Source organism: Anabrus simplex, chromosome 1 (genome assembly GCF_040414725.1).
Source record: "Anabrus simplex isolate iqAnaSimp1 chromosome 1, ASM4041472v1, whole genome shotgun sequence".
NCBI lineage: Eukaryota > Metazoa > Arthropoda > Insecta > Orthoptera > Tettigoniidae > Anabrus > Anabrus simplex.
Genome location: NC_090265.1, coordinates 921,770,889 through 921,790,950, shown reverse-complemented (window position 1 = coordinate 921,790,950; position 20,062 = coordinate 921,770,889). Strand labels below are relative to the sequence as shown.

The 20,062-nt window shown below is 36.6% G+C and overlaps 1 protein-coding gene across 1 annotated transcript in view; it reads left to right on the top strand.

The window, feature by feature from the left end:
* The window catches only part of LOC136857517 (uncharacterized), a 69,187-nt gene extending 50,030 nt beyond the window's left edge, over positions 1-19,157 (top strand). Inside the window, exon 3 of the mRNA XM_067136231.2 lies at positions 18,794-19,157. Within this exon, the coding sequence (XP_066992332.1) occupies positions 18,794-19,157 (364 nt within the window). The remainder of the gene's footprint in view (positions 1-18,793) is intronic.
* Positions 19,158-20,062: the final 905 nt, after the last annotated feature.

Genomic DNA, 20,062 nt, shown 5'->3' with positions numbered 1-20,062 from the left:
ACCTCATTTCGAATGAGTGGGCGACACACTGACCACTGTTTGACTTCGTCGCCAATGTGTTGGTGGCAGATGGCACGTAGTTTTTTTTATATTTTTTTTTTTACCTCGTCACCAATGAGTTGTGTTGTAAACAAGATAAGGTTTACAAGAACACAACTTATTTATTTGCTTCACACAGAATTCTACAGTATGTACAGCAATAAAACATAAAATTGTCTTGAAGCAAAGTAGATGATTAATCTTGAGAGAGTTTCTGTTTCTATACACTATGTACACTCTGAATGTATTTACACTCACTGCTATCTTGAAAAGATAGTTCTTGGGAAAGATATAGTTTGTGATAGTTGAAAACTATCATTTGCACTAGCATAGATTAGCTAAGAGAGTTCCTTCTAACTTGAAGTGTCTGAGTTCATAAGCTTGTACTAAATGAAAGCTATGTTCACAATTAGAGAATCTAATGTGTGTGTCAGAGCTTGAGTGAACTTGGGGATGTGTGTCATACAACATCGGGGCTTGACATGGATGAAGGAACAGGAAAGTGGAGTAGTGGCCTGAGGTGAAACCTCATACTACCAGAATTCCGTCCACCCTGTCGAGACACATTTTTAAGAGGAGTAGCCTCCGTGTTCGACGTTCAGTGTATTCTGGAGCAGAACACTGGGGAGAATCCTCATGAGTGACAGACAGGGAGCTCCTTATATACTGCACACGACGTAACAGACATGCGCACTGAAGACTGCGCGTCGAGTATCGAATGATCCACACTTGCGTGCGTGCGGCTGGCTGGCTGGCGCTGAGCGAAGAGAGCAGAGGACATACAACAGTCATACCATACTCATTGCGCCTATTTTCTAGTTGCAGGCTTTCAGCACAATCTGCCATTAAGACCAAGTCATCAGCATATGCCAGACTGCTTACTACATTTCCACCTAACTAAATCCTTCCCTGCCAATTTATACCTTTCAACAGATGATCCATGTAAACTACGAACAATAAGGGTGAAAGATTATAGCCTTGTCTCACCCCCTGTAAGTACCCTGAACCAAGAACTCATTCTGCCATCAATTCTCACTGCAGCCCAATTGTCAACATAAATGCCTTTGATTGATTTTAATAATCTACCCTTAATTCTATAGTACCCCAGTATGGCGAACATCTTTTCCCTCGGTACCCTGTCATATGCTTTCTCTAGATGTACAAAATGTAAACACAACTGCCTATTCCTCTCGTAAGATTTTTCAATTACCTGGCGCATACTGAAAATCTGATCCTGACAGCCCCTCTGTTGTCTGAAACCACACTGGTTTTCATCTAACTTCCTTTCAACGACTGATCGCACCCTACCTCCCAAGATGCCAGTGAATACTTTGCCTGGTATACTAATCAATGAGATACCTCGATAGTTGTTGCAATCCTTCCTGTTCCATTGCTTATAGATAGGTGCAATTACTGATTTTTTCCAAACTAAAGATACCTTACCAACACTCCATGCTAATTTTACTATTCTATGAAGCCATTTCATCTGTGCCTTCCCACTATACTTCACCATTTCAGGTCTAATTTCATCTATTCCTGCTGCTTTATGATAATGGAGTTTATTTACCATCCTTTCCACTTCTTTCAAGCGTACAATTTAATCAATCACTACCGATCTGCATTTAGGGCGGTCGTCCAGGTGGCAGATTCCCTAACTGGTGTTTACCTAGCCTTATCTTAAATGATCCCAAAGAAATTGAAATTTATTGAACATCTTCCTTGGTCAGTTATTCCAATCCCTAACTCCCCTATCTATAAACGAATATTTGCCCCAATTTGTCCTCTTGAATTCCAGCTGTATCTTCATATTGCGATCTTTCCTACTTTTAAAGATATCACTCAAACATATTCATCTACTGATGTCATTCCACGCCATCTCTCCATGGACAGCTCAGAACATATCACTTAGTCGAGCAGCTTGTCTCCTTTCTCCCAAGTCTTCCCAGCCCAAAATTTGCAACATATTTTATCTTTAAACGCTACTCTTTTGTCGGAAATCACCCAGAACAAATTGAGCTGCTTTTCTTTGGATTTTTCCAGTTCTTGAATCAAGTAATCCTGGTGAGGGTCCCATACACTGGAACCATACCCTAGTTGGGGTCTAACCAGAGACTTATATGCCCTCTCCTTTACATCCTTACTACAACACCTAAATATCCTCATAACCATGTGAAGAGATCTGTACCCTTTATTAACAATCATATTTATATGATAACCCCAATGAAGATCTTTCCTTATGTTAACACCTAGGTACTTACAATGACCCCAAAAGGAACTTTCACCCTGTCAATGCAGTAATTAAAACTGAGAGGATTTTTCCTATTTGTGAAACTCACAATCTGACTTTTAACCCCGTTTATCATCATACCATTGCCTATTGTCCGTCTCACACCATTATTGAGGTCATTTTGCAATTGCTCACAATCTTGTAACTTATTTATTACTCTGTACAGAATAATATCATCTGCAAACAGCCTTATCTCTGATCCCACTTCTTTACACATATCATTGATATATATAAGAAAACATAAAGGTCCAATAACACTGCCTTGAGGAATTCCCCTCTTAATTATTACAGGGTCAGATAAAGCTTTGCCTACTCTAATTCTCTGATTTCTATTTTCTAGAAATATAGCCACCCATTCAGTTACTCTGTTTTCTAGTCCAACAGCACTCTTTTTTGCCACTAGTCTCCCATGATCTATCCTATCAAATGCCTTAGATAGGTCAATCGCAATACAGTCCATTTGACCTCCTGAATCCAGGATATCTGCTATATCCTGCTGGAATCTTGCAAGTTGAGCTTCAATGGAATAACATTTCCTAAACCCAAACTGCCTTCTGTCAAACCAGTTATTTATTTTGCAAACATGTCCAATATAATTAGAAAGAATGCTTGGCCTGTAATTTTCAGCTTTATGCCTATCACCCTTTCTTTCCTTTATACACAGGAGCTACTATAGCAACTCTCCATTCATTTGGTATAGCTCCTTCATGCTAACAATAATCATGTAAGTACTTCAGATATGCTACTATATCCCAACCAATTGCCTTTAGTATATCCCCAGAAATCTTATCAATTCCAGTCGCTTTTCTAGTTTTCAACCTTTGTTCTTACTATAAATGTCATTGTTAGAGGTAAATTTTAATACTTCTTTAGTGTTAGTCACCTCCTCTATCTGGACATTATCCTTGTAACCAATAATCTTTACATACTGCTGATTGAATATTTCTACCTTTTGCAGATCCTCGCATACACACTACCTTTGTTCATTAATGATTCCTGGAATGTCTTTCTTGGAACCTGTTTCTGCCTTAAGGTACCTATACATACCATTCCATTTTTCACTAAAATTTGTATGACCACCAATTATTTCACCAACATCATTTTCTTCCTCCCCATGAGCTTGGTTGTTCGCGACATGTTGAGAAGATTTTTGAAATATTCCCTCCACCTGTCAAGTGATTCCCTGAGATCTATTATGAGTTCACCTGAATTACCAAAAACACTGTTCATTTCCTTTTGCCCTGCCTTTCTAAGATTCTTTATTACTGTCGAGAAAGGTTTCCCTGCTGCTTGACCTAGCCTTTCCAGGTTATTACCCAAATCTTCCCACGACTTCTTTCTGGATTCAACAACTATTTGTTTTGCTCTGTTTCTTTCATCTACATACAATTCCCTGTCTGCATCGGCCCTTGTTTGAAGCCATTTTTGATAAGTCTTCTTTTTATGTTTACAAGCTGCTCTCACTTCATCATTCCACCAAGATGTTCGCTTTTTCCCATCTTTACATACAGTCGTTCCTAGGCATTCCCTTGCAGTTTCTACTACAGCATCCCTGTATACCACCCATTCACTTTCTATATCCTGAACTTGCTTACTGTCTACTGTTCGAAACTTCTCACTAATCATATCCATGTACTTCTGTGTAATTTCCTCGTCCTGGAAATTTTCTACCCCACTCATTTGCAGAAAGATTTCACTTTCTCTATCCTAGACCTAGAGATACTTAGCTCAATACAGATGATACAGTGCTCTGTATCATTGAAAAAAAAAAACCAACAAAAAACCTGTACATTCCTAACAGACTTCCTGAATTCAAAGTTGATTAAGATATAGTCTATTATGGATCATGTACCCCTAGCCTCTCACGTGTAGCAGTGAATAGCCTTATGCTTGAAGAATGTATTCGTAACTGCTAAACCCATACTAGCACAGAAGTCCAGCAAACGCTTGCCATTCCCATTAGCTTCCATATCTTCCCCACATTTACCAATCACCCTTTCGTATCCTTCAGTTCTATTTCCAACTCTCGCATTGAAATCGCCCATTAGCACTTTCCTGTCTTTGCTGTTGACCCTGACTATGACGTCACTCAATGTTTCATAAAACTTGTCAACTTCATCCTCATCTGCACCCTCACATAGTGAGTACAATGAGACAATTCTCGTCCATTCCTCCAAATGCCAAATCTACCCACATCATTCGCTCACTTACATTCCTAACAGAAACTATGTTGCGTGCAATAGTATTCCTGATAAACAGTCCTACCCCATACTCTGCCCTTCCCTTTTTAACACCCGTCAAGTACACTTTATAATCTCCTATCTCTTCCTCATTATCTCCCCTTACCCGAATATCACTTACTCCTAGATCCAGACGCATCCTCCTTGCTGACTCAGCCAGTTCTACTTTCTTTCTTCCGTAAGCCCCATTAATATTGATAGCTCTCCATCGAATTCGATTTCATTTGCCAAGTTGTTTCCAAGGAGTCCCTCACCTGTCAAGTGAGAGTGGGACTCCATTACTCCCATAGGTCCGAGGCTTGCTCAAAATGTTCTGACCTCGGTAAATTTATGAAGCCGGATGCTACCCTTCTTACACATAGTCCAAGTGAGGATCTCTCCTCTAATGGGTTAGGGACCCCCGGTGGATTTTACAGTCCTAGCCGCCTGAGCACAAGGAAGGCCATGACTCAGAATATGTCCGAGATGTCCACTCCTATTCCATAGCAACTGGTATCCCGACTCTCAGGACCACTTACTTGGCCACTCAGCTGTTGCCCATGGTTCACGAACTAGGACATGACTACAGTAACCCACACCACGAACCGTGAATAGCCTAATATTTTGGAAAAAAATTTGAAACATAAACAGAGTAACATGAGAATGTAGAACATTCTTCATTTATATTATATGTATACATTGAGAGTTGGGAAGTAATTGGGTAAAAGTAATTGAATTACTTGTAATGATTAATTTTTTAGTAATGTTTAGTTGTAATAATTACTTTTCACAAATTGTAATATTTACTCATAATTTACACCTTGAAATTAAATTTTAATCATTAAATTTTAGTAATCGATATACATCACATGAAGAGTTCGGCAACTCTGAAGCCCCAACACTCACAAAGCTTTGTGCCAAAGATATAATGCAAAGGATTCAATGTGCATTTGTTCATATATTTGCAGCTTGATGCAGTTACTAGTTGAGGTTATCATAATCGTTCACTATGTGGTTAAGAATAAAAATGTGACGGCGAAGGTGTTAAGGAATTTCCATTCCCATATTCGAATAAATAGTTTGAATTATTTATACTAAAAATAGTGAAAACACAAACATGACATGCAAACTTTGGTTGGGAGCAAACATTTTGAAAGTCTGTTTAAGTCTCACTTAGTGATTGTAGCCACTTTATGTCTCTAAGCTAAAAAACACAAAATGCAGTAATGCCTTTTATCCTTGCAAACCTTGGTGTTATTCCACCTCCATGTGAATAAAAAAAAGTTAATAGCTTCCTAAAGACTCACATATTGTGAATTAATTCTAATTTTGTAATTTTACTAATTAATTGCTGAAAAAATAATTTTAATATTGTAACTGAGTAACTGTAATTCAGCCTAATTACTTTTATTTCATTTCCCATCATTGAATATATCAGACTATATTTAACATCAGTAAAACTGGGGTCGGACAGACAGACAGAATGGAAATCAATTACTAGAGGTGTCAGACAAGGATGTGGATTTCCCCCTCTGCTATTTGTAATTTACATGAATACTGTCAGTGGAGGAGTCTCCGTGGCTCAGACGGCAGCGCGTCGGCCTCTTGCCGCTGGATACCGTGGTTCAAATCCCGGTCTTCCATGTGAGATTTGTGCTGGACAAAGCGGAGGCAGGACAGGTTTTTCTCCGGGTACTCTGGTTTTCCCTGTCATCTTTCATTCCAGCAACACTCTCCATTCTCATTTCATAGCATCTATCAGTCATTAATAAAAATCACTTTGGGAGTGGCGACCCCATCGTACTAATAGCCTATATCTGCTTCATCCATACCATCCCTGACCCTGTCAATGACTGGAAAACAGGTTGTAGGTTTACATTTACTGGCAGTGCAGGCATGAGAAACATGGCTATATACATATCAATAAAAACTTGAAGTAAGATGCTATCGCACAAATGATGTTGCTCTAATTGCCCATAGAGAAGATAACCTGCAATGATCAGTCCCCAATTTGCACAAAATTGTATCCAAGTATAATAAGAGTATATTGAAACAGAAAAGTAAAATTATAGCATTTAAAGGAAAAGAACGTATTCCAAGCAGAATTTCTTTAAACAATAAATTACTGGAAAGGATAAACAAATTTACTTATCTTGGGCTGGATATTCTCTTATAGAGAGGAAGCTGATTTACCACATAAAATCACAAATTAAACAAAATCTTTGGGAGTTATAAATCAGGTTATGAAGCCATTCTTAGTTCAGAGATATACCCACATACATATATACAACCTGTGACAATAAAGTTTAGTGAATAGTCCAGTACTATCAACATAGATGAACAATGTTCAGCAGTGACCTTACTGTCCTTCGAAATAGTCCCCTCCCATAACTATGCACTGCTAAAATTGGCGATACATGTCCTGGAAACTTTGCAAGAAGGCTTTATTGGTATGGTGTTCAAAAGCCTCGTCACGTTTCATTGGATGTCAGGAATATCATCAAATCTCTTTCCTTTCAAAGCGAGTTTGATGCGTGACTTTTCGGCTCTGACCTTTTTCTGATGAGGGGATCCCGGAGAATGCCATTCCATGCTTTGCCATTTCGTTTTAGGGTTGTATCTGAGACACCAGGTTTCATCCTCAGTGACCATACCGTTCAAGAAATTTGGAGTCACATCCACCGTTTCGACAAAATCCTGTGAAGCCTCTAAATGTGCCTGCTTCTGATCAGCAGTCAAGTGATGTGGCACAAGATGAGAACACGTTTTCCTCTTCCCTAACTTCTGGGTAACGATTTATCGCATGGATTCATGCTTAATTTGCAGTTCATCTGCTATCGTGCGCACAGTTAATCGCTGATTGTTCGTGATTAATGTCCTCACTTTCTCAATGTTTTCATCACTGACGGCGGTCGCCAGTTTTCCACTACGGGAGTTGTCAGAAACACTTACCCGGCCTCCTCAAAAATGGGCGAACCACTCGAACACACACTTCAAGGACAGTACTTGATGGTCATAAACACGTACCAGCATCGCATGCGTTTCTTTCAGTGTCTTATCAAACTTAAAACAAAACTGTACATTGATCTTTTGGTCGTTCATGTTTCTGTTCGCAGTTCAGAACCAAAGCACTAAATATGCACTGCATCAAACACGTCTTACACGGCACACACATGATGCTCAACTGAAAAACGTTGGTAGCAGGTGGTCAAACCTGCTGCTACGCAGTTGCATCGTTGTGTGTCACCAGTGTTGCTGGATCGACCATTCTGACTTCATTCACCGAACTTTATTGTCACAGGTTGTATATGAAAACTTAGCAAGACCAGTCCTACACAAGGGAAGTGAAACATGGACAATAAGGAAAATGGATGCTAAGAGAATTACCACTAATGAGATGAAATACATGAGGAGAACTGCAGGGATATATTTTATGGGATCATAAAAGAATTGAAACAGTATTGAAATAACTCAAAACTGAATTGAAAAATGATGGTTATCAAGAAAGGGGGGAAACATCATGTTTGAAGAATTGATACAGGAAGATTTCCCAGAGGAATTCTTAACTACTACCCAAAAGGAACAAGATCAATCAGTCATCCAATGAAATATTGGCGAGAGAATGCTTTATAGGATCTTAACAGGCCACTAGGTCTAATAAATTAATGGATGATGATGAATACGCTTCTTACCACAGTCATGACACACTATACAGAGTGGTTGGAAAACAACCGTGAACCATGTACATAAGCGTTAGAAGGTTGGTTATACTGATAAATAATTTGAATTTTTTTTTTTTGATATTTCACGCCGTTGCTTAAACCGGCTTGAGAGCCATACCAAGAAATCAACATCAAACACAAAAAAAATTTGGAGGTCCGTGTTCATACCACATCCCAGGCAAAATTCTTTTTCTTCGATGGGTGCTATAAAGCCGATTTTAAACAATGTGCAGATTTAGCAACACTGCCTCACAAAGCCCATTTGAATTCACCCACAAAGCGATCTGATTGGTTAATTTCAGCAGCTGATAAAATGACAACGGCATGAGATATCAAATTCTTTTAATTATATATCAGCATGATCAATCCTCTAACGCTCACATATCTCGTTCATAATGTTTCCGACCACCCTGTATATACCGGTAGTATACAGCTGTTGATCCTGTCATAGATGGGTTAATTTTTATACAATTGTAGCGACAATGCCATTGAACAGAGATGAATGGCAGCTGAATAGAGACAGCACATCTCAATTATTAACAGTCAGTGTAATGATACTGATGATCAGTTTTACGGGCTTAGGACATTGTACAACACTGCATTTAGTTTTCTTCTGGCCCATCAATATTATGGCATCCAAGGTCAAGGGAGTCTTTCATTTCCACCTCCCTTCATGACTCCCCTTTTCAACACATATGTAGGTAGATGGTCCGCCTAGTCAATTCTAAATATTAATTATTTACATAAGTCTAGTACATGTTTCGGGAATCTATATACATTCCTTTCATCAGCTAGTCAAATTAAAATTAAAATTCCGGTTCACAAAAAGACCTAATAAAAAGGGGGGCCTCTATTAAGAAATCCAAAACTATTGCCAATACAATTTAACATTTAAAAAATCAAAGTGTGGATGCATGGAATTAAAGAATACGATACAATACAATAGAGTAGAGTCTGTATGCATTAAAATATTGAGCACTATGTTTTGGTTGTGGCGTTAGATCACAGTGTACTTGATGATCCAATGATTTCCTGTAAAATTCAATTGGAGTTAAGAATAAAAGAATAGTGCAAAAACTTGTTGTCATGCCGAAACCATCCGTTAATGGGCATGTTATGCAGCCAGGTGATATGAGCTTAAAATGATCTGTAAGAGGGAAAAGTAAAATAGAAACTATAATTGGAAGACTATAACAAACAAAATGAGAATACAACGTGTAAAATTATTAAAACTTACCAATATAATGATACAAGAAGTACGTGACGCTGTCATATAACTATTAAGGATATATAAAAGTGGCTAAAGTTGTTCGGCGACTGATTGTGGAGTTGCAATGGGAGGCACGGTGAATGGACGGAGGAGGGGAGAGTACTGCCCCTGTGTGCTAACATCATACTTACCCTCTTACGCGCTTTTCTTCCTGCTCTTTTGCTCTCGCATATTGCGTCACCAATTTAAACAACTGGTTATCCTCTGCCATGTGCTCGTTAAGGCTATTTTCATTATCAAATTTTTGTAACATGTAAATTTCTAACTTTTCAAGGGTATTCGTTTGTTTACTTTTGTTTAGCGGGTGTAATAGAACCATGTCCCATTCAGTATTAGTGAAGTGATGATTATTTTTGTGCATGTGTTCGCACATAACAGAGTATCTAGAATGTCTTCGTGCATTCACATGCTCTTTATACCGTACCGACACACTCCTTCCCGACTCTCCTATATACTTTGTTTCGCAGTCTTGGCAAGACAATTTATATACTCCCGACTTCCGGAAAATGCTACTGGTGTTTATGCTATTCGAGTTGAACAAAATTTTATTATTATTATTATTATTATTATTATTATTATTATTATTATTATCAGTCCTAAAGGATACGTGGATGTTGTGTTTCTAAAGAGTTTAACCAAACCATATGATTGTTTGTTAATATAAGTAAATGTTGCAAATTTCTTCTTTTCTTTCCTATTTACAAGTAGAGTGTTAGGTCTATTCATGACCTTACAATTTATCCTGTTGACATAGCTCGTAGGGTAACCATTTCTTCTGGCAATATCTTGGATAATGTTTATCTCTTTATTAAATTCACTTTTATCTAGTGGTGTTCTTATTGCTCTATTAATCAGGCTATAAAATGCCGCTTTCTTGTGTTCTACCGGGTGGTTTGAGTCTTTCCTGATAACAATATCTGTATGTGTAGGCTTTCTGAATACATGATAAACAAGGTTTTTATTTTCTCTAGTTACTGTTACGTCTAGGTAGTTTAGACTTTTATTATCTTCCAATTCAATTGTAAACGTTATGTGTTTATCTAAGTTGTTTAACTGGTCTAACAGCTCATTTGATTTGAGGTCCTGTTCATTAATGATAATGAATATGTCATCAACAAACCTCAACCATAAATCTAATCCTCTTATTTTACCGACTATTTTATTAGATTCCATGTGGTCCATATATATATCTGCAAGGATGCCAGACACTGATGATCCCTTGGCCAACCCATTAACGTGTTTATACACATTATTATTAAAAGTAAAAAAGTTGTTTTCTAGTGTGAACGTTAATAAGTTGATGAATTTGTCTATCTCTACTCTACTCAACGGGCTGTGTGTATTCAAGTTATCTTTAACAATGTTAATAGTCTCCATAATCGGGATATTTGAGTATATATCTTTAACATCAAAGCTATGGATGGTATTATGTTGTGATAAAATGACATTTTTTGTCCTATCACGAAAATCTTTGGTATTGCGGAGGCTAGTGTCTACATTAAATCTATAATATTTCTTTAAAAATGTGTATATAAATTTGGCCGTTTTATATGTGGGACTGTTTCTGAAGTTTACGACCGGTTTAATACGTATACGTTCTTTGTGTACCTTGGGCATTGCCCTCAATTTAGGTAATCCTGTGTTCATAATTACCAAGCGTTTTGCTTCTTTCGAATCCATCAGGAAGTTAGTATTAGTTAAAATTTGCTTAAATGTCGTACACTTTATGAATTACACCTACTCATGACTAGTCAGATTTCGGTTTTGGAGTTGGAGGAGGTGCAATTTATTATTAACCTCTCATTATTTTCAATACTAAAGAAAAAACAAAAAGTTTTAGACAGAAAATACCAGAAGCTCACTGATGACAAGCGCATCGCAAGCAAGAAAATGCGAAACAATATAACACACCCAACAACACACACATTTTATCCGCCACTTAAAAACCTGACCAATGTTGATTTCAACGAAGATGGACATTGAGATCTTAAGTAAAGGTCCTAAACATAACTGGCCACACACAAGTAAGACCATTCAAAACAGGGAATTAGTGAAACTAATAGCGGAATCTGAAGTAGCAATTGCAGAGGTCCCTATAGACGAACTAGAGAATATGAGGTTCGAGGCCAAAAAGAAAATTTATAAAATAATGGAACACAAGACTAACGCAGATGTCAAAACAAATAATAATCTCCGAATGATCAACAAGAAGATCAAAGATAACAACATAATCGTTACGAAGGCTGATAATGGTAATACTATAGTTTTGTTGAATAAAGAATTTTACGTTGTAAAACAAATGATTTTTTTAAGGGAGATAAGTTTCATCAGATAAAAAAAGGACCCCACTAACAATATGCAAAAGACATTTAAGCAAATTTTAACTAATACTAACTTCCTAATTGATTCGAAAGAAGCAAAACGCTTGGTAAATATGAACCCAGGATTACCTTAATTGATGGCAATGCCTAAGGTACACAAAGAACGTACACCTATTAGACCGGTCGTAAACTTCAGAAACATCCCACATATAAAACGGCCAAATTTATATACACATTTTTAAAGAAATATTATAGATTTAATGTAGACACTAGCCTCCGCAATACCAAAGATTTTCGTGATAGGACAAAAAATGTCATTTTATCACAACATAATACCATCCATAGCTTTGATGTTAAAGATATGTACTCAAATATCCCGATTATGGAGACTATTAACATTGTTAAAGATAACTTGAATACACACAGCCCGTTGAGTAGAGTAGAGATAGACGAATTCATCAACTTATTAACGTTCACACCAGAACACAACTTTTTTACTTTTAATAATAATGTGTATAAACAAGTTAATGGGTTGACCATGGGATCACCAGCATCTGGCATCCTTGCGGATATATATATGGACCACATGGAATCTAATAAAATAGTCGGTAAAATAAGAGGATTAGATTTATGGTTGAGGTTTGTTGATGACATATTCATTATCATTAATGAACAGGACCTCAAATCAAATGAGCTGTTAGACCAGTTAAACAACTTAGATAAACACATAACGTTTACATTTGAATTGGAAGATAATAAAAGTCTAAACTACCTAGACGTAACAGTAACTAGAGAAAATAAATACCTTGTTTATCATGTATTCAGAAAGCCTCACATACAGATATTGTTATCAGGAAAGACTCAAACCACCCAGGAGAACACAAGAAAGTAGCATTTTATAGCCTGATTAATAGAGCAGTAAGAACATCACTAGATAGAAGTGAATTTAATAAAGAGATAAACATTATCCAAGATATTGCCAGAAGAAATGGTTACCCTACGAGCTATGTCAACAGGATAAATAGTAAGGTCATGAATAGACCTAACACTCTACTTGTAAATAGGAAAGAAAAGAAGAAATTTGCAACATTCACTTATATTAACAAACAATCATAAGGCTTGGTTAAACTCTTTAGGAAACACAACATCCATGTATCCTTTAGGACCGATAATAATAATAATAATAATAATAATAATAATAATAATAATAATAATAATAATAATAATAATAATAATAATAATAATAATAATAATAATAATATAATTTTGTTCAACTCGAATAGCGTAAACACCAGTAGCATTTTCCGGAAGTCGGGAGTATATAAATTGTCTTGCCAAGACTGCGAAACAAAGTATATAGGAGTCGGGAAGGAGTGTGTCGGTACGGTATAAAGAGCATGTGAATGAATGAAGACATTCTAGATACTCTGCTATGTGCGAACACATGCACGAAAATAAACATCACTTCACTAATACTGAACGGGACATGGTTCTATTAAACCCGCTAAACAAAAGTAAACAAATGAATACCCTTGAAAAGTTAGGAATTTTCATGTTACAAAAATATGATAATGAAAATAGCCTTAACGAGCACATGGCAGAGGATAACCAGTTGTTTAAAATGTTGACCCAATACGCGAGAGCAAAAGAGTAGGAAGAAAAGCACATAAGAGGGGAAGTATGACTTTAGCGCACAGGGGCGGTACTCTCCCCTCCATATCAGATGTAAGGCTTTTCAGGCGTTTGCTCTATTAACCAGCGTTTCGTCTTAGGTCTGACACTAGACTCGTCAGAGTGGGATGTGTCAGACCCTACCCACTGACGCTGGGTGTATGCAGGTGAGCTTATCAGAAGCCTATATATGAGGCACAGTCTGATAACTGCATACGGGAGATAAATCTCCACAATGGAATTATTGCCCGCCTAGCAATTCCGAATGGAAAATTCTAAATTCCCATGGAGGGAATTAGATATTTTTCACCAATAGAGCATGTCAAAAACATATCAGATGTAAGGCTTTTCAGGTCTGTTTCAGGCATGTTTTTGACATGCTCTATTGGTGAAAAATATCTAATTCCCTCCATGGGAATTTAGAATTTTCCACTCTCCCTTCCTCCGTCGATTCACTGCGCTTCCCACTGCAACTCTGCAATCAGTCACCGAACAACTTCAGCCGCTTTTATATATCCTTAATAGTTACATGACAGCCTCACGTACTTCTTGTATCATTATATTGGTAAGTTTTAATAATTTTACGCGTTGTATTCGCATTTTGTTTGTTATAGTCTTCCAATTATAGTTTCTATTCTACTTTTCCGTCTTACAGATCATTTTAAGCTCATATCACCTGGCTGCATAAAACGCCCATTAACGGATGGTTTCGGCATGACAACAAGTTTTTGCACTATTCTTTTATTCTTAACTCCAATTGAATTTTACAAGAAATCATTGGATCATCAAGTACACAGTGATCTATTGCCACAACAAAAACATAGTGCTCAATATTTTAATGCATACAGACTCTATTCTATTGTGTTTTATCGTATTCAACTAGACGGAATTTAATTCCATGCATCCACACTTTGATTTTTAAAATGTTAAATTGTATTGGTAATAGTTTTGGATTTCTTAATCGGGGCCCCTCTTTTTATTAGGTCTTTTGGTGAACAGGTATTTTAATTTTAATTTGACTAGCTGATGAAGGGAATGTATATAGATTCCCGAAACATGTACTAGACTTATGTAAATAAATATAAATAATTAATATTTAATATTGACTAGCAGACCATCCACCTACATATTTGTTGTGATCAAGTCAATACAGATCAAATACCGGCCACTATGGTCAAGATTATTAATAGTGACTCCCTTTTCTTGTATTATTTTGTCAGTAATGCTTGGAGTTGATGAACTTTGCAATAGAAAAAAAAATTTGTAAATATTTCTCTGTCATAGCCTATGTGATACAAATGTTAGAGACATGAATGATCAGAGATTGTAGTTTTTACAATCCATAAAAGATAAGAATTCATAATTTACACAACTTTTTTTTATGTGCAGGTTTGTGATACTGCTAATATTAATCTGACATTTCCTGTTTTAATCCCCTAAGTACTGTTATGCTACTGTACACTAATCAAATGATATATAGCCTAGTGCAATCTCAGGATATCCCTGAACTTAAATACCGTAAAAACCTGTCCTAAGCAGAAATCCAAGGGACCATTTTTCCGCTTTATGCAGGATTCCGGTTCAAACGGTGGTTAAAAATAAAATAACAATGATAAGTACATACCTTCATTAGATAACCCAGAAGTAGATTTATACGATTTTGTGTGGTAGTGCATACAATAATGACACTAATCACACACACATATATACACTAGTTCATCAGCACTAACATTTGCTTAGAACTTCCTCACAGTGCACAGTAGTACAGTACATCCACTTATTTAATATACATTACATAACACCAGTAGTAATACTATACAGTACTGTCATTTACTTCTGACACAAGTGTGATAAACAGGTATAATTTGAAAACAATATTCTCTCACCCATGGGTAAATAATACAAGTATCGAGGTCGAATTATTATTATTATTTTACAATCATGATTATTATGACTAGTGATGTACATCCATTTAGTATTATTATTATTTATGTAGTCGGATGATCGTATTGTGTGTGAGGTTATGTCATGAAACATGTGCTGTATATAAATATTTATATGAGTTCAGTTAATGTAAATACCAATAAATTAATATTATATAATTTATTCTTACCTGTATATATAATTTGTAATCCACTACAGAATTTTGAAACACACTGTAACTTCCAGAAAGGCACTAGATGATGATAGAATATTCTGTACATTATAATCTATGTATTAGGCACTCTAGAATTTTTGAGAAGGTATTTTTTGTAATGTAGCTTTCTAGAAGCCTGGCCAGGCATGTGTATAAGGAGATGTTCTTGATGGTAATGATGAGTTATTGTTCAGTAGAGTTATGGTGTAGCAAGAATATACTTGTGACCTCGTGTTGACATGCAGTGGTTGTAGTCTCCATGTTGAAGTGATAGACAGTTGTCTAGAATGGTGGCATTGTTGGTGTTCTCGAAGCAAAGTGTTTTGTTTGTGATACTGCGATTAAGGTTATGGGTGTGTTAATTTGTAAATAGATGTGAATAAATAACTGTACCAACTGACAGCATTTTGTGTGCGTCTTTGTGGATACATTACTTCTTCCAGTAATCCAAAATTGTATACTGGACACAACTATCCCTGGTAGCATGGTTCTCAATTAAAATGGGGGCACAGGAAATAACACCGAACAATTGTGTGTCATTTTTCACTAGCCAAAAAGACTGAATGTCCTTTACAGCTGATAGGGCATGTCATAGAACTTCATGTTACATAAACCATCTTCTTCATTGTGTTCGCTCTCCTCATCATCGCCAACAATTTCTGTCTTCTTTTCTTGGAGATGATGAGTGACGAACTCTCTGAAGTTTTCTAACGTGGCCTCTGTCTCAACTTCTAGATCAATGGCCACGTAATCTTCTGCACTGACATGATCATGATCATGATTACATTGATTGAGAGTATGTTATAGCACATTAGTATTTTCGTTTATTATGGTTCCTTCGTCAGGGTGTGAAACAAACTTAGCTTTGTGATAGCATTGAGGTACCATATTTGGTGACACCCTTTGGTGATCCAAATTACAGCATAGAGCACAGAGACTAACTTAATCAGTTTGGTGGCAAAAGCCACTGATTCCATGTTTGAAAGCAATGATGCCATTATCAGCTCTCTGTAATTAATCTTAAAACAGTTAATGACACAGTGGTCCACTGACTGAGTTACACTAAAAGAATTTTGAGGGAACTATGTGAGCTTAACGTCAGAAAGCTTTATTGCTGGAGAATGTAGCACTGTTAAGAAATAGAATGGTGTTCCTGTTTTGTATCAAGTTGAATGACACCAACCATTCTTTCATTCGTTGTGACATCATTCATGCCCGCTTATCGAATCTCCAATTGACAGGTATATTCTTTAAAATCAATGTTTTTGAGCATCTTGATTATGCTGCTTTTCCTATAACTAATGGCACTTCAAGTTCCGCAGAAGCTAAAACCACATAAAAGCTGTCGATCTCTCTTTGGAAAGTTTCTCTCCTGTACATCTTTCCCATATCAGAGATAACGTTTTGATAGGTAGTGCTCAGAAAAATAGTCCGGTTTCATTACCATTAGCTGTATTCCAATTCCGGGCTGCATAGGCTTCAATTAAAGAGCCAATTTTTGAAGTTCAATCTGCCAAAGTTTCCTCAGTGACGTCTCCAGCCTCTCCGCAGATCTCTTTCAACACTATCTGAAGCTGTCTGTTAAAACTTTCCAACCACCCATTGGAAGTGATAAAATCTTCCTTTCTATGCTTTTCTGCAACTTCTCTTGCATGGTGTTGTAGCACTGTCACTGATGTGGGCAAATTTCTTACACTAAAAATCAATTCCCAAACAATTTTGTTTATTTCCTCGTTCCCAGTTACTCTAAGCTTTCATTTCACTGCTACATTTTTTCATAACCTTTTTCGTTTAATTCCACCTTTTTCTTATGAATGATGTAGACTTGAGTTTTTCCAATCTTAAACTTTGTTATAATCTGCTTAACAGACAATTTGTCTTTCTCACTAGCTTCTAAAATCTTAATTTTTGTGTTCAAATCAAAACTATGTGTTTCTTTCCTTTTATCACTTTTAAAATTACACTGTAACTACAGCACAAAGTTCCGTTATTGCTAACTGTAGGCACACTAAATCTGTGAGGAAAATTGCACTGTATTGTTAAGCAGTTATTGTCCCCACCCTCCCAAATTCCTGTGTTCCGTTAGTCAACAATTCATTTACACTTGCATGGTGACAAAATTAGATAAGGGACGAAGGAGGCCCTTAAGTTTCCTGCCTCAAATTTCGGTCTTTCTGCCTTTCTACAGTAAAGGATGTCCAAACCATGGAATATCCCTGTCAGGGTCCACAAAAAGAGCTGCTGCCTTACAACTAGACAGTTCATTTCCTAGCCGAATGCTATCTCGGCCATCTTAGATCCATTCAGAATGCACATGTACTGAAAAGGTTTAGGAAGGAAATTAACATTTCCATTATAGTCACAAAATTTCCTTCCATTTCCATGTTGGACAGGTTCTGCTTAATACAGGTAAACTTATGTATGTATGTTGGGTAGTCAGCCCGAAGGCTGGTTTGATCCTCTGCAGCTCTGCCAACAGCTGTCATAAATAGCCTAGGTGTCACTGAAGAGGCGTACTAGGGAAATGAGAAGTGAGGTAGTTTCCCATTGCTTTCCTCACCGAGCCAGCCGTTGCTATTACATATCAGTCTGCCAAGCCCACTGAAATGCATGCACCAACCAACCCTATGAGCGATATTTTCACACCATTCATAACAGGGACTGGCTGCATAAGGAATGGTATTACTAGCATCACTCATACCTCAGTCACTTTCATATTGTCAAAGCCAAGGATGAGACTGAGACAGGTCAATGAAAGTAACAAATTTGATATAGCCCATACCAGAAGACATAGTGCACTGTAAACACTACATCTCGCCAGCAAAGGCATGGTAAACTTATATAAATATTAAACCACAATTCATGGGACAAGAAAAAATTTTCCAATATGGACAGTTTTCCAAACCATAAAGATTCCGCTGAAGGCAGGTTTTACTGTACTAAGTTTCAAGAAATTCTGTCAAGCCATTTGCCCATGATGTTCACAAGAATTTCAACTTTTGTATACCTAATCTGAGATAAAAACAAAGTATGAGGCAAAAATTTGAAGTGAAGTGTACAGATAAAATTGTAAGTTAATTTATTTATTTAGATAAAAGATGAAATAATCACCTTGTTCTGTTTTCAGATTGGTAATGATGGGAAAATTGCACCTTCATGCTGCTGCTCAAGAATCCCGTGATGGTGGTACCACTAATATACGTAAATCAAAGAACCGTGCTGGTATAATTGAGACCAGAGCAGTCATTTGTCCTGAGTGTGCTGAAGAATTTTGTTCAGGAATGAATTGCAGTGAATTTCTTTATGATAATTTCTTACGTGGTGATGAGATTAGGGTTAATATAGAATCTCTGAATGGAGAGGCCTCAAGTGAGAAGAATAAAAACAACAAGAAGAAACCAAAACCAAAGAAGAAGAGGGCAAAGAGTGGTAAAAAGAAAAAGGGCAAGAAGAAATCGAAGAAAAAGAGTGACAGTGAAGAAAATTCTTAAAATACGAATGTTTTCAGTCATGTTATAATCATATTGTTAATAACTGTGGTGATGATGATGATGATGAACATAATTTCTGCAAGCCTGATAATTTGAAAAAGGGAGTTGTTTAAAGGAATTTTGGCACATTGGATTCCATTATAAAAGTAAGATTCCTATTTAGCAAACAAGAAAAGAAAGATAAAAAGCAAAGCCAATGCCCTTTTTGGAAAATATGCTCAATCAATCAATCAATCAATCAATCAATCAATCAATCAATCAATCAATCAATCAATCAATCAATCAATCAATCAATCAATCAGTCAATCAATCAATGATCTGCATTTAGGACTGTCATCCAATTGGCAGATTCCCTCCTATGTTTCAGGAGCACTTAGAATTTCAGGGCAAAATTGCAAGCAGGTAGTTTAAGAACAATATTTTCATTCATAGTTTGTTCTGAACTCATCTCATAAAACACTCTATGTCTAAAATATGGTGATAATTAGGGCTCAGAATTTGATTACCTAAAAATTACTGAAAAATGACCTTAAATTTATGAACATATGGCCTTAAAAATACTGAGAAATGACCTATGAGATTACCTGAAATTTATGAAAATATGACATAAAAATGTTAAAAAAAGAAAAAGACTGATTAAAACTGTAGACACAACTTATTCAGCATTGCAGTAAAGAACCATAGCCATCCATAATGTGTTGAACTTGAAGGGCCGCCAGTTGTCCTGAGGAACATTTCTGTAGATTGAAAAACTTCTTTCCACTTCATCTGATGTCATGGGTGCATAATTGAAATAGGCAATGTCTCCTGTAATAAGTCTTCCACAAGTACACCAAAGTCAAAATTTTCACCTTACAGAATTTTATTGATTTTACACAATGTCCAGTAACCATCAGTCTTTTGCA